The sequence below is a fragment of the Amphiprion ocellaris genome, chromosome 19 (assembly GCF_022539595.1).
Source record: "Amphiprion ocellaris isolate individual 3 ecotype Okinawa chromosome 19, ASM2253959v1, whole genome shotgun sequence".
Lineage (NCBI taxonomy): Eukaryota > Metazoa > Chordata > Actinopteri > Pomacentridae > Amphiprion > Amphiprion ocellaris.
The window spans coordinates 23,926,915-23,948,114 of record NC_072784.1 but is presented as its reverse complement, the minus strand read 5'-3'; the positions used below and the strand labels follow the sequence as shown (position 1 = coordinate 23,948,114).

The following is a 21,200-nucleotide window of genomic DNA, read 5'->3' as shown; positions in this document are numbered from 1 at the left end:
GACACAGCACTCCATCACTCTCCTACTTGGTCAGATAGCCCTTACACTGCCTGGAGGTGTGTTTGGGGTCATTGTCCTGTTGAAAAATAAATGATGGTCCAACTAAATGCAAACCGGATGGGATGGCATGTTGCTGCAGGATGCTGTGGTAGCCATGCTGGTTCAAGGTGCCTTCAGTTTTGAATAAATCCCCAACAGTGTCACCAGCAAAGCACCCCCACACCATCACACCTCCTCCTCCATGCTTCATGGTGGGAACCATGCATGTAGAGACCATCCATTCACCTTTTCTGCATTGCACAGACATGGTGGGTGGAACCAAAGATATCAAATTTGGACTCATCAGACCAAAGCACAGATTTCCACTGGTCTAATGTCCATTCCTTGTGTTTCCTGGCCCAAACTTCTGCTTGTTGCTTTTCCTTCGTAGTGGTTTCTCAGCAGCTACTTGACCATAAAGGCCTGATTCGCGCAGTCTCCTCTGAACAGCTGATGTAGAGATGTGTCTGCTACTAGAACTCTGCGTGACATTTATCTGGGCTCTAATTGGAGGTGCTGTTAACTTGCAATTTCTGAGGCTGGTGGTTCGGATGAACTTACCTTCAGCAGCAGAGGTGACTCTTGGGCTTCCTTTTCTGAGGCGGTCCTCATATGAGCCAGCTTTGTTGTAGAGCTTGTTGTTTTTTGTGACTACATGTTCAAAGTTTTTGCAATTTCTCGGACTGACTGACCTTCAGTTCTTAAAGTAATGATGGACTGTCATTTCTCTTTACTTAGCTGATTGGTTCTTGCCATAATATGGATTCTAACAGTTATCAAATAGGGCTGTCAACTGTGTACCAGCCCATTCAGAAGGCAAATTAATCTTGTCAAGGCACAGCTGTGAAGTGAAAACTATTTCAGGTGACTACCTCATGAAGCTCACTGAGAGAATGCCAAGAGTTTGCAAAGCAGTAATCAAAGCAAAAGGTGGGTATTTTGAAGAATCTAAAATATAAAACATGTTTTGACTTATTTCACACTTTTTTGTTTACTACATAATTCCATGTGTTCATTCTTAGTTTTGATTCCCTCAGTGAGAATCTACAGTGTACATAGACATGAACCATTAAATGAAAAACCATTGACAATGAGGTGTGTCCAAACTTTTGACTGGTAGTGTAGTTTGTCTTTCTCTGTGAGGACTCAATATTTATTTAGAAAAAGGGTTTCAATTTCAGCAGAGAATGATGAGAGTTTCTCTTTTCACCTATAGTTGGGTCGAATATTGCATAGTTCCTCAAGGGTTCATATAACCAGCCATGTAATGGAATTTGAGTAACAAGAAAATGGACAAATATATATAAAGGTTATTTGTTTAACAAATATTGTTGTTTTTTGTGCAATTTAATGAAGTGGCTAGATATCAGTTAGGTAAGAAGTATAAATTACTGAACTGCTGTGAAATTGAAAATGAGAGTGTAGAAAAGCTGATGAAAAGCAATGTCTTGTGTGGTTTCCCTACTGACATGGCTAGATATTGTAAATTCTTTGAGAGGTGAGCGGATGTCACTGGCTGTGTCAGAGTTAAATGTCAAACCACATTTTAATACACACACTCCCTCTCACATATACCGCCGGGACCACCTGACAGGACATGTAAACACTAAAAGCTGCACACAGAATCAGACCAACCCAAACACACACAACTGAAGCTGTCTCCCACCCTCTTCAAGTTGTTTGTTGCCTACAACAGTAGAGGCCTACCTCTTAGTCTCCAATCTGCAGTGACACAGGAAGTCAAAAGGTGACCCATTTCTTGCTGAGCTTTTATTTTGTTTGGTCCTTGCACAGATGTTACTTTGTGCAAAATGGAATATACTGCATGTATGGAGATAAAAGTGGCAACATGTATCACTGAATTCACTGATTTACAATGCACGAGTCTAAATTAAGCAGTCTAAGAAATTAATCTGCTATCCTTTTAAGCACAAAAGTACATTTGTACTGTCAGTACAATAGACAGAAGTGCAAAGAACAGAAGTGGCACAAAAGAAACAGATACTACCAAAAAAGTAACTGGCAGACAAAGCAGTAACATAAACCAGCTACATTTCTCTTGACAGTAGATCAGTGTAGATTAAAAATAGTTAGCTAATCCAATGTTTTAGTGTATAAAATTTCCAAACACTTTAATATATAAACATATATTAAAGTGCAGTTGTTTCATGAATTGTTCCTGGAGGACAGTTGCATACCCTTTATTGAAAGTTTTGTTGCTATTACTTTGTTATAGAACTGGGTGATTCTTCACCTTCTATTTACTGACCCAGCCCTTTAACACTATATGAAAGACCAGGTTATTCTTTTACACATGCTGTGGGAACATGTATATTTTTTCAGAATAATCTCCTCATGAATTTAATTAGACTGTGATTTGAATGATTACAACAACAATCACAACACAAGACAAGATAGCACTAGAATGTCATCGACACCTGCATTGGTTATATTTATCTTTGCTTTCGATGGATTGTTTTCTATTTAGCTCTTTCTTACAGGCCACTTGATTTGAATGGCATAACATTTTAATAGTTAACTTCAAAGCTGCTCTGGTCAAACTTTTTGTGCTAATCATTGTTCAAATAACTACTAGCATGTGTAAAATCAAAAGGATCTTTTGTTGAGAGAACTGAATGGCACAGAATTATCTCACAACTTGAAAAGGTCAAACCAGTTCAATAAAAGCTTCATTTCCAACAGCAAATGAGAAAGTTATTGACTAGCTTGTGGCCATATTGAAGCATATAGTAACTATACAGCCACATATTTTTCTTTGATGTTGGTGTATGGAAATAATATAACAAAGAGAAGAGTCAACGTTAGACTTGTTTTCATCAACATTACTGTTTGTTGACAGGTTTGCCATAAAAGCTTTTTAAGACATTGTGTCATTTGTGTTTTCAGTTCTGCTACCCCTAAGTGGCCAAAAATGTGTAAATTCCTGTTTAAAGCATGCACAAAAATAATCTATTAAGCATTATTTTTTGTTGTAACTGCACAAGTGTAATATTTTCAGTTTGAGATGCTTACATCTACAATTCAATTATAATTCATTAATCAGGTTGCTTTTGATGTAGACAGATGTTGAATTTAAAATGAACACTGATAGATTCTAATTTTAAAAAATTAGATGGATTTATTGCTGAATGTTGTCTGGAGCTCTTTGAGTGTCAGATAACCATTTTTAGAGGGCTCGACAGGCATGGAAGAAGACCTGCAAATTGCGCCAGCCATAAGCTGTGCAGAGGTAACACCAGCAGCTGTCACAGATGCATCCACTTGTTGGCTGTCATGGGATATCTGTACTACACTGGCTGGATGAGAAAGTATGGGAGAAAAGGGCGGAGGGCAGATCTGGGAAGGAAGATGTAGAGGGAGGATGAGAAAATGAGAGTTGTGATCATCCAAAACCTGCTCCCCATCTATGCCCATGTCCCTTTCATCTTCCTTTTCATCTTTTTTTCTGTTGCCAAAACTAGAGTCTGGGCTTTGAGGCTCGCTCTTCAAACTTTCATAGGCTGGACAAGTGGTGTGTGAAGGGCAGGGAGAAAGCTTAGGCTTAAGGTTGTTGCTGTTGTTTGGATTGTGGAAATCATCCTGATAGGGTGGCTTGGGGTCAGCTCGAGCTAATAAACTGGAAGAGCTAGACATGAAATAGCCCATGTTGGAGAAACTAGATGAAGAGGAGGAATTGTCAATAACCCCCATGGTGTCTGTGTTAGCAGAAGGGTAGCTCTGGAAGTAAACCAGGCTGCTGATGAAGCCAGAAGAGGGAGAGGCTGAAGGGACATCCCAGTCCTCACACACCTCTACGGATGAAATGTGGTCACATGGCTCAGCTGTGAAGAATGGTTCAGAAACTGACAGAGGATTCAGCCATTTCTAGAAAAAAAACAAACAAAGAGAGATTCAAGCTCCAAAATACACCTGAACCTAGTACTTTCATTTTCAGAATATTGGGGAGCTAACGCAGGGAAGATTTTTAAAAAAAGACAATTCAAAACTGAAATAGGAAGGGCTGAGAAGTTCTAACTTTTAGTCTCTATTCAGGGTCCAAAAAGTCTAGACCCTGCATTTTTAATAATTCAACCATTAACATCTTAACATCTTTTCAAAATCATCTAACTTCCATGTAAATGCTTATATCTTTAAAACAGGTCTTCTGTTATGTAAAGGTTAAAATCTAACACTTTGTTCTTTCCATAATTTCCATTGATAGCTGATGCAGATGAACGGTTCAGGTACTAAATGTCAATCGACACCTTTGTAGCTATCCGAGTCCAGAATTTTCAGTGTTTTGGAAAAATATGATTGTTGAATTACCACTAAAAATTCTGGCTGTCTGTGCATGTGTGATAGAGAGCACTCTGTTACTTTATCTCTGCTGGACAGAAATAATAATATCATGTAAAAGAACATTTTGCTATTCTCTATTATTGAGACTTGGAGCAAAAGTGAAAACTTCCCTCTCCCAATTTTAAAATTTGTGAGGATTACAAAACCACTGAAACAGTCATGCAGATCCCTTCCTGCTCAGTTGGATGTTTCCCAGAAAAGCAAATGACAAAAATTTTGAGAAATATATTTTGTGTTGTTAGAATTGAAAAGCCAGATCAAAGTTAACTATATATGTAAATAATGACTGAGTGCTATTGCATATGTTGACAGGTGACTGAAGCATAACATAGAATTCAACAGCTGTTTGCTGAGAATTTCCAGTCAGATTTTAATATATTAGACAATTTGTTCCAGTGAGAATTTTTTTTAGTAATGTTACCTATATTTTACCCGAGAAATTACATTTCAGGTAACTATACACTTGTAGTTCTATATGTAAAACTTTTCCCAAATTTTTCAGAGCTATACATTCTTACTATAGAAATTTACTTTTCAGGATACAAGTTTATACACAAAACTGAATAAAGTTTTATGTAGAACTTAAATTTAAAATATCTTACAGTATGGTATTACTGCTTTTCTGTACATAGGCCATTTCAGTCTTATACCATTGAGCCATTGTTGCCAGACATACAAGGTGGTATAATGTACTTGAAAGCCAAAATATGCCATTGCAGGGAATTAAAATGGGCTAGCAGTAGTTAGATAAATTACCATTACATTTGTATTTTCTATGTTTAGGAAATGGGACTGTGCAGTGGATCAGTGGTTAGCATTGTTGCTTTGCACCTTGAAGATGGATCGTCCAGTTTGGACAGAATTTGATTGGCACTGGAGAAACTTTACAAAATCTTTCTGATGTCACCACCATCCATTACCACAGGCTATTGACTAGAGCTAGAGCTATGCTGCATGGCCTACTGCCTTAGTTGTGGTACTGAATCCACTTTGACAAACGCCCTTTTTCCATTTAACCTAATGGTTTTGAATAATATGCCGTAAATAACACATTGTTTTACAGTAAAAAGCAGGCTAAAATATGGCATGACACTGCTGCTTCTGATCTAGTTGTAGTAGTTTTGGTAGTTTCATTCTCTTTCAATAATAAAACTTAACAAAATATGAACACTTTTGCTCAGTGAGGCCTTTTTCTTCAGTTGTGGTTGGATTTGTGACCGAAAAATCTTCACTTTTTAGGTTGAAGCATGTTTGAATCAGTTGCTATGGTAAAAATGTTAAATGAGGAAGTGCAGCTGAAAATTACAAGGTGTTACTAACTCAACATTGATTTTATGCATCTGACATATTATTCCAACAGGATTAAAAGAGACATTCAAGAAGTGCAGTTCATAATACTTCAGTGTTGTAAGAAATATGAACCCCACTGAATTGTAACGCCTGCAAGCTCTGATGTGTCAAAATGATACATTTGACAGAACGTTATGGTAAAAGGGTTAATTTTTGGTAATGTTCGAAACACTTATTCATACTTTTAGATTTCCTTCTTGGACAGAATGGAGAGTGCAGAAGTACTTTGAAGGGTTTGGTACTGGCATCCTTTTGAGAAGCCTGAAACAACATGAGTAAGACATTAGATTAGACGTACTGCATGTAAAGACACATATTCAGACAAACACACAAGACTACAGCGTACTCACCCCCTGGTTTTGCAGCTCCTGTTAACAGCCAGCATTGCAACAATGATGAGACACAAGGTGAACATCAGTCCACATATTATCAGTGACGTCTGATCCAGCCAACATTCTGAAACAGAGGGCTGATGTTGTAAAATGCAAGCATTTACCAAACTGCTTCCAGAGTCTACAAGGAAGCAGCCCCACATATTACTTTGTTGCCTGAGCTTGATAAATGCCCTGAAACAAACTGGGTGTCTATGTTTTCCAACTGATTGAAATCAGAATTATTGTGCTGACATAAGAAAAGCTGGGTTGGCACTTGAACCGCCTGAAAATCCCGTGGTTTCCTGTTGTTACCTTGATTATCTGATGTATCCACCATGCCTGTCTCCCCCACCCAGGGTGTCGTAGGACTCCAGTTGCTCCAGTGACTGTTGTTTCTGTTAGTGGGCTTGACCCTCGCCCTGACTTGCCAGTGCCCTATTAGCTGCCAGGCAGGTATTCTTAGCTCTTGTTCCTGTGTGGACAAATTCCTGGCTTCCTGTTGGCAGATGAAAATTTGGCACATCAAAATCAGAATGCATCTTAACAACCACAATCTCACATTAGTTGTCATAGTAATTTATATCATGAGCAGGATCGGTTCTGTCATAGAATTTATATGACCCATGCGTAACAACATACACTATAAGATCGACCTAGCCACTTGCTCTGAAAAGTGAACTGAAAATGAAAGTGTAAAATGTAAGACAATTAACGGCCAATAGGAATGGGTCCCAAGACAACTCTTACTTCCATTGAAACTGCATCACTGTGACGAAAGGCCAGCTTAACAGACAATTAAGACATGGGTCAATCAGAGGCCACTACACTCTGCTGATCTGCAGAGGAAAACTCTCTTTCCGTTTTCGTGAAAATTTCAGAAGATAGTGTTTGCTGGGACTGTGCAGACATACATTTGGTGTTGACTGTCATTTGTTCTGTGTGCGTACATTCTACCGAACCACCACATACACCACCACATACAGATGCATATGTGTAACCTCTTACAAATAAAAGGAAAAAGGGAACACCTTGTATTGTATTCTAACCGATGCCCCCCTGGCGGCCACAACCCTATTGACCTGTGAAATTTTATAAAGTCTTTGAATCTGCAAAACAATCACCTTCTGTCATAAAGTGTTATATCAATACATTTTTCCAACAAATCACTCTGATGGCATTTTCTAAATTCATTCACTTTTTTCAGTGCTCTGGTGATCCTTTCAAAAATAATATAGAAGGAATATCCAAAGTTGTTTAAATCAATCCAATTGGACTTTAAGAAAGTTCCTTGAAGACGTTTTCACCTCTCATCCAAGAGGCTTCTTCAGTTCTGAACTGAACTGGACTTTAAGAAAGTTCTTTGAAGACGTTTCACCTCTCATCCAAGAGGCTTCTTCAGTTCTGAACTGAAGAAGCCTCTTGGATAAGAGGTGAAACGTCTTCAAAGAACTTTCTTAAAGTCCAGTTGGATTGATTTAAACAACTTTTGGATAACCATGACCTGGATGAATGAGAAACTACACAGACACATAGAAGGAATAATTAATTTTGTTGTCATGTGCTGGTAGGATAGGCAACACAAAGTTGTACTAACAGACCATTATGGGATTATGGGATGTCAAGTTTGGTAAGTAATCGTTTTTTTCTCAATGGTTTTTAATTTTCATGAATTTTATATGCAAATTTAGTATGAAGCATAATGTGTACAATGCATCCACTGGTTGGCTGTTTTTTTCTGCATGTTTTGACTGTAGAATGAGAGACAATTAGCATCCCAGTTTATTGCACTTGACTTGAATTATGGACGGACCTTGCCAACCAAGCTACCTTGATACCTAGCTAACGAGGGACTGTCAGGGTGTTAACATAATGGTATCTATTAAATAAAAGCATGACAAAAATTTTTAAATAACCAGCACCAAGCAAAGAACTTTTGATTTGTGTTTTTGGAATATGTGACCAAGTTAAGGTATATTGGGTTGGTGTAATCCACCACCAGTATGTAAGCTGATAAAACTGTCCATGGTGGTGGTCAGGTTAATGTAACATATGCTTACATTGGAACCTTGGTTCTCTGAATGAAAAGACTATCTCTCCACTCAGTTACATATTTCATATGTACAGGGAATGCCCCCGCCCCCACTCACCAGCGTATGTGAATATTTCCTTAAGACGCATCATAGGTTACCTGTAAAGCACCTGTGCTGGTGTGAATTCACTGATAGTTTGGCCAAAACATGTCTCTAAGTGGCCGATAAAGGTGGATCTTTAATCAGAGAACCAAGGTTACAATTAAACTATATGTTCTTTATTGTTTCAAGACTATAGTAGTAAAGATGGTGGCACGTGCGGACACAGCGGTCCCTGTCTCCGTATTTAGTGGCAAAAAATGGGTGTTTTAGAATGTGTTTGTGTGTTTTACGACTATGGATGTGTGCGTGTAATTCTGAAAAGATACAATCGTCACTGCCTTCTGTACATATGGAACAAAGCAAAACACAACAACTTGGATCAAGAAACCATAGAGGTATTTCAGGGCCTAGGACTTCTTTGCCAGACCACTACATCACACCCATAGAGGAGGCACCGGAGGCATTGTGGAAGAAAGTGGAAGCAGGCAAGCGTGGAGGCATCCTGGTTAGGCTAGCCACTAGCCTAACCCCTGCACAGACCTGCTATACCAACCCACATTTTGGCCAATGTACGCTCACTAGACAGCAAAATGGACCACATGCAGCTCCTTGCATCTGTGCAGTGTGATGCGAGGGAATGCTGTGTATTCATTTTTCTGGAATTGTGGCTAAACAACAACAACCTGGACTCCGCTATCCATCTAGCTGGGCTAACATGCTAATGCTCCAAGTTTTCATGGAAGGTGGTAAGACTTGCAGTGTTGGGCTTTTGTGTTTACATAAATGACACTTAGTGCCATTATGCTGCTGTTGCACAAACACCGTTCTCCGCTGGCAGAGTTTATCATCATCAAGTGCCATTCCTTCTATCTACCAAAGAAATTTACATCAATTCTGCTCATCGCTGCTTACATCCCTCCGATCGCAAACGCCAGAGATAGGAGTGAGACACTCAATGAACTGTATCAGTCTGCCATCAGTGAAAAACAGACACTGCACCCAAACGGATTCTTCATCACCAACTGGAGATATCAACTATGCAGGTTTAAAGGCTTTACTGCCCAAACTACACCAAAATGTGGACTTTCCAACTTGAGGAGACAATTTACTGGACCTGGTGTACACAACCTGCAAGGGAGCATACAAGGCCTCCCCTCTTCCCCACCTGGAATTCTCAGATCACATCACCATCATGCTTAAATCTGCATACAAACCCAGAATGAGAGCCATCAGGCCAACTCAAAAGGAGATATGTATATGGCCAGAGGGGGCTTCTTATGCTCCTAAGGACTGTTTCAACACTACAGGCTGGTCCATTTTCAAACAAGCAGCCACTCATAACAACCACACAGACAAAGAGGAGTACACTGAGGTTGTTACAGCATACATTGCAAAATGCATTGATAATGTCACTCAAAACCATCACTGTTCATGCTAACCAGAAGACAGGAGAGGTTCACAAGTTCCTGAGGGCATGAGACACAGCCTTAAGTGCAGAGGTGGGTAGTAACAAGTTAGATTTACTCCATTACATTTACTTGAGTAACTTTTTGAAAAAAATGTACTTCTGAAAGTAGTTTTACTCTGCCATACTTTTTACTTTTACTTGAGTAGATTTGTGAAGAAGAAACGCTTCTCTTACTCCATTACACTGGGCTACACTCGACTCGTTACTTTTTTATTTACCACATTAGATATGCTTTATTTTGCTAGAGAGAGATGCCCCCACTGGATCTACCACGACTGTGTTTCCCCAGTCAGACGAAGCAACAATAATCGCGTGACTCCGTTTCACCAGATGTCGCCCTGCAGTCAGTCACATGACCACATACGAACTGTGGTGGCATAGCAGCACAAGCACACACATAGCAGACAAGGAATGAAAAAAACGGGGGGATTTTCGAGAAATTTGATCTTGCTTCGGAGTCCGACAACATTAGCATAGCATTACCATGGATATCTTCAGCTTTTGTCTTCTGTTTACTAACACGGGTGAAGTGAAGCGTGACATCAGGTTTGATAGGTCGCGTGATACAGGAATACATAAAGCTTTATGTTGTGAAAAACTGAGATTTGGAAATTTGTGTTTCTTGTGCCTTAACTTGTCATTTTGCAAAGATGTTTATTTTTGCTTTTTTATTTTATTATTTGGAAATACCAGAATTAGCACATTATTTTACATTTTTTGTCTGTCTGATCACATCATTTCCAAAAAATAAATCGGACATTACAATCAAACAGTTTGTCAAGGCTCCCTCCTCAGTCCCTGCCTCAGCTCCCTCCTGATCACCTCCTCCTCACAGGTCCTCCACTCACTCTCTGCAGCAGCTGGCGGCAATAACCCATCACCGTCATCAGAACTCTGGGCAGCCGTGATGCAGCACACCTGTTCTCCATCTCCCTCCATAAAAGCCAGCTCCACACTCAACACCCTGCCAGATAGTTGCTTCAGCTCCAAGGTTGGCCTCTGCACATTTTTGTTTGTGTTCACCTGCAAACCGTGAACTAATCTTTTTTCTCCTGTTCCTGCAGTCTCCGCTGGTCACGCTGCCCGGGCTCCCCTGTCACTCCTGTCCACCACCAAACTCTGAACTGGCATTCACCTCTGGAGGAGGAGGTGTCTCGTCCCTGCCTGCCTCAGCCCGTTTCCCCTGCCCCTGCCTCTGGATATCCAGGACTGCCACAACCACTCTCTGCCGCTCACCCACTCCAGCAGAGAACTAACCTGGACCGCCGGTCTCCGGTAGCCTGTCGGCCCCACTTCCAGTCCGTAGTGAGTTCCTTAGTTAGAGTTTTTTTCTGGCTTTAGTTTCCCGTGGATTTAGTCTTTAGTTTCAGTCACTCACTCCCCCTTAGTTCTTTTGCACACCTAATTTGTAGCCAAAATAAATTAATTTCTGCCTGATCCCACCGTGAGTCTGTGTGTTCTCTGCCTGGGTTCACCACTGACCGTGACACAGTTACTCAGTACTTGAGTAGTCTTTTCACCAAATACTTTTTTACTCTTACTTGAGTAATTTTTGGATGACTGCTTTTTACTTCTACTTGAATGCTATTATTTTGAAGTTACATTACTCTTACTTGAGTACAATTTTTGGCTACTCTACCCACCTCTACTTAGTGCCAGTGACACTGCAGGGATAGCAACAGCCACAGCCAACAGGGAAGCAAGCTGACAATGCAGCAAGAAAATATATGGTCGCTTCAGCAACACCAGAGATGCATGGTCTCTGTGGTGCAGCATCCGAGGACTTGTAGAAATTCTGGGAACCACAAGTAAGCCTGCAGTCTGAGAGGGAAGAATTCTGCTAGGATAATGTGGTACTATAAGGTCTTCAAGATATGATGGAGATTGATCGTTAAGAGCTTTGTATGTCAGGAGAAGGATTTTAAATTCTATTCTAGATTTTGCAGGAAGCTAATCAAGAGAAGCCAGTATATATTCCATTTGCATCTGTATGCCAGATCTTTTGATTGAATTGCTCTTTGTTGTTTTGTCTTACTCTCTGTTACTGATAACTAACTATATGCAAATTAACCACTATTCACCCTTGTGTTTACATATGGCCCCCTCCCTACCCTCTGATCCACCCTCTGACATCCCATAAAAGGGGTACTCTCAAAATGCTCTGGGTCGGCTTACCTTCACAGACTCATGCTCTGTGTTGGTAAGCCCACCGTATGCCAGAATACCAATAAACACCCCACTACAGCAAACTTCGAAAGACTAAGAGTGAAATTTCTTCAACATTGCTCTTGCTAAAATCCCATCAGTACTCTCGCTGCAGCATTTTAGATTCACTGTAGGCCTTTCAGCAAGCTATTGGGACATCTTGATAGCAACGAATTGCAATAGTCCAGTGCGTCATCTGCATAACAATGAAAATTAGTACAGTGCTTCCTAACAATTTTGCCGAAAGGAAGCATGTATAATGTGAACAGTACTGGTCCTAAGACAGAACCTTGAAGAACCACATGATTAACCTTAGTATGCTTAGAACAGTCACTGCTGACATGAACAAACGGGAACTTGTCTGAAAAGTAAGATTTAAACTGGTCCAGTGCTGTCCCTTTAATACCAATCAAATGCTCTAGTCGCTGTAATAAAAGTTTGTGGTCGATGGTGTTCAATGCTGCACTAAGGTCCAACAAAACAAGTATAGAGACCAGTCCATTATCTGACGCTATGAGAAGGTCATTAGTGACTTTCACCACAGCTGTTTCTGTGCTATGATACACTCTAAATCCAGACTGAAACTCTTCAAATGAACTATTCCTTTGTAAATGTTCACATAATTGATTTCTTTCTTTTGAATTCTTTCAAGAATTATAGAGAGAAATTGGAGGTTAAATATAGGTCTGTAGTTATCTAAAATATCTGGAGCGAGAGTAGGCTTGTAAGTAAAGGTTTGATTACAGCAACCGTAAAAGCCAGTGGTACATAGCTTGTTACTAAAGAGAGACTGACCAAATCTAACATAGAAGAATTAATTCAAGGTAAAACCTCCTTGAACAGTCCAGTTGGGACAGGGTCAAAAAGACATGTCCGTGGTTTAGATGAAATATTTGTTGAAATTAGGTCAGAGAGATGTATAGGAGAGAAAAAATCTAAATATACATCAGGTCTTAAAGCCAATTCTAAAGCACTCTTGGAGTCACTACTTTCCTAGGTAAAAGTATTGCAAAATATGTAATGAAAATGAGCAAAGAGGCCCATCCTTCTTGACCACAAAAAAGATTCCAGCCCCCAGAGAAGAGGATTCCAGCTGCCAGTGACTCTCTGATATAGTTCACCATTGTGTATATATATAGGTGGGAGTCCCCCAGGCAATAAGTCAATGGAGCAATCATAGATATGGTGTGAAGGTAGAGAAAGAGTGTGGTGCTTACTGAAAACCAGGGCTGAGTTGTTATATGCTTCAGGGACTCCATAAAGGTCTATTGAATCTGTGGGGGCTTGGATGACTGTAGAAACTTGAGTCGAAGGTGAGTGAAGCATCATAGTGGCAGCTCCAGGTTAATCTTTGCCTTGGGACAAGTTGATATGGGGATTATGTCTCCTTAGCCACAGGTAGCTTGGCACCAGGAAGAAGCTGGAAGAACCCATTAGTTAGAAGGCTGTGCTCTCATGATGATTGCCAGACAGATGTAAAGTAACAGGAACTGTTTGGTGGCAGACTTTGGCAAGATGCTTGCTTGTGCTTCCAAGAGAGAATTAAAGGATTCAAATGGGATCTCTAACTGTGACAGCAGGTTATAGTTCATAAAATTTTCTTTAGGTCCAAAATCTACCAGGGCTGTGAGTTCTTGGGTCAGGTTATGCCAGGGAGGCAGGGACTGAAAGGCAGAGGGGAGACTGGATGGAGGTTTGGCTCACCAATATTCCTCCAGTTACTGCCTCTGCTTTTGCTGGATGAATGGGATAGGTGGCGATGAAGTGGCCCTGTTGGCAACACATTACAGGCAAGTGCTGGAAGCACAGCTGTATTCTCTTTCCTCAGAGGGGTTAGGTGAGCTCGACCAAGTTACATGGGTTTCAGGACAGAGTGGGGTTCTGGATTTCTCCAAGTGGCAGGAGAAATTTAGTGGGAGGAACTGAAGACAGACTTTGAATGAAGAGAGTAAGTTTGACATATTCAAGTAAACTTACTAATTCAGTACACTCTACTGAATGTATTTTTCATTAACTACAAAACACTCTTGCTTCTTCTTTGTTGTTAGAAAAGTACCATATGCTTGGTAATGATCTAACAGTACCTCTTAGTTGAATGATTATCATGAGGAAGACACACATACGGAAAGGACAACCTCTATCTATAATCTATTCTATGAATGTGTCGTTGTCAAGAATGGCAACATTTAATTAACATTTCTAGAATTTATGTTAACAACATTAATTTCAACAATTTTTACATATAAATACATACATATTAATAAAAAATGTAGAGCACAGTTTACAGTAAAATTTAAATAATTACTTGTCATGTGACAAATCTGCATAATGAAAAGTGATCTCCATTGCAACACAAGGTTTATTAACAAGAATACATTTCTGCAGAAATTGGTAACATCACACTTAACAATAAAAAAATGGAGCAGCCTGTACTCTCAGTGTTTAAAGTCCTGGGTAAAGGAATAACAGTTGCATTTACAGTTAAAGTGAATACAGTACAACAGTCTGTAGGATCAGCTGTACTGCGTAGTTGAAAAGCAAGTCTATTTGTGTTTCAGTCTCTTGATTTACTTAGGTCACTATGAAAGGAATGAAGGAGCAAACTCAATGAGAGTTTTTGAAAGTAAATTTCCCCAGTAACAACTTCTCTCTAAAACAGTGATGCTCTTGAAACAGCACACTGATAATCATTGTAATAACTGAGACTATGCCTATTACAGTTTGCTACAGCTATTCTTACCATTGTGTCAAAGACCATAGCGTGGTAAGACTAGAGCAGTAAGGAAATAATGCAGTGAGAATAGTTGAGAGCCTAGGAAATGAGGAAGAGCATAGCTGGTAAGACTGAACAGTGTCATGGCTACAAATATTTAAATGAAAAAATACTATTTCCACAAAAATAGCACTCATCACATAAAGCATAGCACTGCGTGGTATGTTTGGGAATAAAAAACATGATTGAGATTTAAGTTCAAGAGCTAACAAACTACCAGACATGACATTTCATTGTTGATGAAATTGGCCTTCAGTGGCCTAAGTAAAACTGTTAAATGATGAAATCAGCTCCACTGTTCAAAAACAGCCAAAGAGCATCAAATCTTTTGTGCAGGCAATGTATAAAGCTACCACATGTTCATTGTTTAATGAACATGTGTAGCCATGAAACTGTTCACAAACCTGTTAGCCTTGTGAGTATTCCCTTGACTGACACTAGTCGTTCACCTATACTACATCTCTGTCACGTCAGACAAGATGATATTTGCATTTAGATCCTGCAGGTGGAAGTGGTGCATGTCCTCCATCATTGAGAATATCACTAGAGACATCCCTTAGGTCATTCTAACCACAGCAGATGAGGAAGACACTTGCCACGCCTCTTTCTTGTTGGGACTGGCCAAAGAAGGGGTACACTTTCTTCCACATCAGACTACAGCAGCGTAACCGGTGGATGTTCTCCATGGTCTCTCTAGAAAAAAAAAGTAATTGCTGTTTTACATTAAATAGCAATAGAAAAACAACTCAACAACTGCTACTCACCTTAGAGGTATTTTGTGGGCGCACACAAAAACTGTAGTTCATTAATTTATTGGGAAATGCACATTAACCCATAACAGTGTTCTCTAGTGTGAAGTTAACGTTTCTTTTTTTTTCTTAGCAAATTCCTTTTGCTGGCTCCTGAACAAACAGTATGAGATGACAACAGTTAGCAAAACTTAAAAGCATTATTGTTCCATTGTGATTGATCTACTGCAACCTACAGGTAACTTTGTTGTGTGGGATGGCCACGACCACACCACCAAAGTGAAGCCTCTCAGAGGGCTACATACACACTTATAGAACTGGAATATTTTATTAGAATATTATATTATATCTTATCCTTAAAGTCATTTAAATTGTAATCTCAACAATGAATAAAGCCTACCTTGGAACAACCATTCCAGATTTTTTAATTCATTTGAGGGTTAAATAAAAGCTTATTAGCTCTTAATGGTGTGGACTTCTACTGCATGGTGCTATATAACCAACAAATGAGTGACATGAATTACAATGACAAACTTTGTTTCGCATTTCATTATCACTGTTTGTACTCACTAAGTTAGGCACAGTAATTTAAAACACTTTAATGTTCAATTTACACATGATAACTTCAGTCACAAATTCTGAAGGTTTTCAATTTATATGCAATATTTGCCAAATGTGGAGACATATGCAATTAACTACAAAGATTACTTACCTATAAAGTTTACCTGGACTTATGGAAGCTAACATTGTTAGCAACAACTTTGCATAGCATAGTGAGGAGCCAGGTCAGATGTGCATGCATAGTATCCTCTTCAGCTCTGCTTCTCTTTCAAATGTGGTCCCTTCCGTGTCCAAAAATCCAAGATAGAAAAATGCCAAACTCGAGGTTTCTAAACAGCTGTCCGCAAATCAGTGGTTGATGTCATGGTGCCTATGTCTATCTCTTACAGTCTGTCTAAACTCAAGCACTGTCTCTTTTTTTTTTCCTGTAACCAGGGAACTAAATAAATAACTAAATGAATATAAGTTTTCATTTTTCAAGTACAATATGTAGTGCAAGGGGAACTGACTTAATGTTAGCAATGCACTAGTATATGCAATACACAAACAGTTGTACTGATGTACTGAATGAGAAATAAAACTGTGAGGAAGGACAACTGGACCAGGCCAGTTAAATAGGCAATCAAGCATTTACCTAATTAGAGGGCATTATGCGCCGCTGCTCTGCAGAAGAAGACTCTCATTCCAAATTTGTGGAAGGTTCAAAAGACAGTGCTTGTGAAAACTGTATTTTATGGTTTATATATTTAAGGAGTGTTGGCTGCATCCTTTTCTTCAGTGTGTACGTGCATTTTACAAATAAGTTAGTATGTTGTTTGTTTAGTTTCACTTTTAATATTGTGGATAGTGTGTTAGTTGAGTATTGGTTTACTTGCTTATTGATGTTTGTACTGATGCAATATAATAGCTGATGCCTTGCTGTTGCATGGGTAGTCAGGGATGTGTTTTCTTGAAATGTGAAAGTATTTAGTTTGTCAATATTTTCCTTTATTACTGCAGATGTTCAGCTGATTTATGCGGTTTAATTTCTGTAGATGTATAATGATATGGCAATGTAGATTTGTAGGATATCTGACAGCTTTGTGATACTGCAGTTATTATTTACTTATTCAATGTATTTCTTTTTTCAGAACCACATATACATAAACCTTTGTTTATAGTAAATAAAAGAGTAAAAGGAATATCTTGTCCTTATCCATATCCTTATCCATCAATGAAATTATACAGTCCTTCTAATCATCAGAACAAAAACCTTGCTCAAAATGGCTTTAGCTGACAGACAGGACAGAGCCACAACTGTAGCAAACTCTAGGTCTTGTTATGTTGTGTCTATGATTTACTTTGATGCTCCAACAGAATGCTACGTAAAAGAGCATAATAGATATGGCATTGTATTTTTTATAGAATATCAATGAATACATGTGCACTCACCCTCCAAGACTGGTAATTCTGTTTGATCTGAACTTGGAAATCAAAGGATGTGAAAAACCTAGAGACAGGGCGACCTAGTCTCCACGATATCAGGTTGTCACTGCCATTGCTGCTGACATTGAGAACACCTGGAGGATGCATTTTAACTGTTGACACAAATGCACACACACAGAGAGATACAAATGTATAAGAAAAGTGATATAGATTCCTTTTCTAGCAATAGATGACTAATTTTATAAAATCTTTATCTTCTTCTTCTTTTTATTATTTTTTATTGTTGTTGTTGTTATGCCTTTAATAAGAAGATCTGGGAATAACTTTTCAAGAGAAACTTAAATGGTAACTACTCTGAAGAAGTAAAGGCCACTCACTGTGATTGCGTGGCATATAGTTCTCCAGGTTCTCCACCAACGTGTCATTGCACTTCACACTGATATTTGGCATTACTTCAAAAAGGTAGAATTCCTGTAGGGACCCATTAAATCATTAAAATATGAACACAGAAATTGTGTTGACAGTCCTTTGCTGGGAAGCAAAGGACTGTGGATTTCTGTTTTAATTTGTTACAGTAATTTTGACTCTATGGCTGACAAAAAACAGTGAAAAAGTTATCAATAGGGTAAGATCCATGGTATGTTTGAATGTTTTTTTGAATAATATATGCAAGAGACTTACTCTATTTTCAAACACAAAATTGCAGCCAGGTAGAGAGTTTCTGTGCTGTTTCAGCTGGCACTTTCCACTAAGTAAAAAAGAACAAATAAAAAAGATCACCGATCTACTCAGCGGTGAACAATTGTAAAACATTTTCAACTCCCAAAGTAAAAGTCTTTCTGAACATCTCTATACAACTGAGTAAATATTCATAATTTTTGGCAAGCAGTTATCCAATGGTATAGTTGCATAATAGCTAAAATATCTTACATAATTAGTTCAGGTTGTCTCTTGTTCTTCGGCTTCCAGCCTGTCTTTACACCAGAAATCCAACAGTCCCCATCAGGACCCACAGAAGATCTGTTCCATGTACACCTGACATTGTTGACAAAGTCATTTGTGCAGAAGAGTTCTTAAGTGAGAGACATAACAGACAAGAGGAAAGAAATTAGGACGGGATCGTTTTATCTGTATCACTGGACTTCAGGTTTAGATCAGTTGGTGATCCCTTTATTCACTTAGATAACAAGTTCTTTTTAACTTTGGATAGTAACAATGACGCAGAGAAGCAATATGTAAGTGGCCATACCATGTGGACCTTTGTGAGAGTGTCTTGCATGCACTGAAAACAGAACTACGAGGACGCATAGGGAGCCCAGCATCTCCATGGCTATGGACTACAATATGAGAGAGAATAAACAGAGAGAAATCATGTATTGTACCATCAGCATATATCTTTATGTACATCCAGGTATAAATATGAACATTTAAATTTAGATTTAAAACTTCTTGGCCCAAACAAATCTCTTCTGCTTGTTGCTTTTCCGTAGTAGTAGTTTCTTAGCATCTATTTGACCGTTAAGGCCTGATTGGCGCAGTCTCCTCTGAATAGTTTATGTAGAGATGTGTATGCTACTAGAACTCTGGGCTCTAATCGGAGGTGCTGTTAACTTGCGATTTCTGAGGCTGGTGACTTGAATGAATTTATTCTCAGCAGCAGAGGTGGCTCTTGGTCTTCCTTTCCTGCTCCTCATGTGAGCCCGTTTCGTCATAACACTTGATGTTTTTTGCGACTGCACTTGGGGATACGTTCAAAGTTTTTGCAATTTTCCGGACTGACTGACCTTCATTTCTTAAAGTGGACTGCCATTTCTCTTTACTTAGCGGATTCATTCTTGCTATAATATGGATTCTAACAGTGTCAAATAGGGCTGTCAACTGTGTACCAACCTGACTTCTGCACAACACAACTGAAGGTCCCAACCCCATTAAGAAGGCCAGAAATTCCACAAATTAACCTTGACAAGGCACAGCTGTGAACTGAAAACCATTTCAGGTGACCACCTCTGAAACTCATCAAGAGAATGCCAGGAGTTTGCAAAGCAGTAATCAAAGCAAGGGGTGGCTAATTTGAGGAATCTAAAAATATAAAACATGTTTCGACTTGTTTCACAATTGTTTGTTTGCTACATAATTCCATATATCTTGCTTCATAGTTTTGGTTTCTTCAGTATGTATCTACAATGTAGAAAGTAGTAAAAATAAAGAAAAAACATTGAATTAGAAGGTGTGTCCAAACTTTTGACTGGTAGTGTACATCAGGAAACAGATTAGGATTATGTGACCAAAAAATTTACACATTACTGCACTTCATCCATATACAGGGAAAATGCAATCACTTTTTTTTTAAAGAAAATGTGCTTTCTCACTAATCAAATAAGGAACAATATATTATTTAATGGCTACAAACACTAAACTACACATCATGTAGTGTGCATACATTATTCTATATATGTTAGTCTATATATTTATTCATTTTAAAGTTGTAACAGGAAAGTGGCACATTATTCTTTTTAATTCTTATATTACTGGTACATTTAACAGGATTCGATTTTGAAGTGAAATAGTACCTCATCGGTCTCAGTAGCAGGTCAACACATTGGAGTCTCTTCTGGGCAGATGACGAGGTTTCTTTTACTTCTGTGTCTTTCTGTCCCTTTTTCTATGCACTTTGTTTGCACATTGCAATGCAGTTACATAGTTCTTGCACAACCTCTCTCTCTCTCTCTCTCTCTCTCTCTCTCTCTCTCTCTCTCTCTTTCATTCTCTCTCTCTCTCTTTTTCTGCCACTCACAGTCATCCATCACTCATCCTCATTCTCACCTCTCTGTTTTCTTTCAAGTGCCCAGTGACATTTTCCACTTGAAACCACAGCTTGTGTCTGAGGCTTTACAGGAAGCTTCTTGAAGCGGTGAGTGATAGTGAGAAAGAATGTGTGTGTGTGTGTGTGTGTGTGTGTGTGTGTGTGTGTGTGTGTGTGTGTGTGTGTGTGTGTGTGTGTGTGTGTGTGTGTGTGTGTGTGTGTGTGAGGTGGGACGGGGGTGGGGGATGACAGCGAAAGAGCACCTCCTCCGACTCACTAGCAGCAACCGTTAACTGCCCCCCCCCCCCCCCCATCAACCATCACATTTTGTTTAAGGTAATAATAATTGTGCTGAAAGCAATAAATTCAGAGCAACAGCACATTCTGTTTTAATCACGACGTCAAATGGATTGTATAAACAGAGACTTACACAATATTCTATTGAATTGTTTCTGTCAATGATATTCAGCTTTCAGACAAAATTCAAATGATGAAAGATGCGTTACCAGATTTAAAACAATCAGGTTATTTAAAATGCATACACACACACACACACACACACACACACACACACACACACACACACACACACACACACACGCACACACACGCACACACACGCACACACACGCACAAAGCTGTACTGCACCAAAACCACCGCCAACATAACTGCAACCACTGCAGGCACATCCAGTACATACAATTCAAATTCATCTACAGAGACAAAACAGAAATAAGGTCAAAGCAGCAGCAGAAAGTTCGTCAGTCAGTGGTCAATAAACAAACATTGCATTTCTGAAGACACTTGCATCAAGGGATTTCCTCTGACTGCAAGATTTTTTTGTTAAGTGTTAACTGTACATGTATGTACATGATGTAAATGTATTTCAAACTCAAAATACTGTCTGGGGTCAACACATACTTTTGAGACATCTAACATCAGTAGAATTTGACTTGTGGCA

General features: G+C 39.1%; 1 protein-coding gene across 1 annotated transcript; it reads right to left on the bottom strand.

Annotated features, from left to right (window-relative positions):
- Window positions 1-1,731: 1,731 nt before the first annotated feature.
- il2rb (interleukin 2 receptor, beta) lies at window positions 1,732-20,149 on the bottom strand. Its single transcript, XM_023286741.3, has 10 exons — window positions 20,006-20,149; window positions 18,685-18,772; window positions 18,366-18,507; window positions 18,117-18,183; window positions 17,813-17,906; window positions 17,442-17,587; window positions 6,435-6,618; window positions 6,099-6,204; window positions 5,931-6,009; window positions 1,732-3,924 (listed from the first exon to the last, which is right to left on the bottom strand). Exons 2-10 carry the CDS (start codon window positions 18,761-18,763, stop codon window positions 3,169-3,171), a joined length of 1,653 nt encoding a protein of 550 aa, XP_023142509.1. The 5' UTR covers window positions 18,764-18,772; window positions 20,006-20,149; the 3' UTR covers window positions 1,732-3,168.
- Window positions 20,150-21,200: the final 1,051 nt, after the last annotated feature.

What these genes read in the sequence shown, in the direction of transcription:
- il2rb (XM_023286741.3), bottom strand. Translation starts at nt 18,763, where the DNA reads ATGGAGATGCTGGGCTCCCTATGCGTCCTCGTAGTTCTGTTTTCAGTG. An exon ending in CTCTCACAAAGGTCCACATG is followed by an intron (nt 18,508 to 18,684) that starts GTATGGCCACTT and finishes CTCTCACTTAAG; the next exon opens with AACTCTTCTGCACAAATGAC. An exon ending in GGATACATCAGATAATCAAG is followed by an intron (nt 6,205 to 6,434) that starts GTAACAACAGGA and finishes CCTCTGTTTCAG; the next exon opens with AATGTTGGCTGGATCAGACG.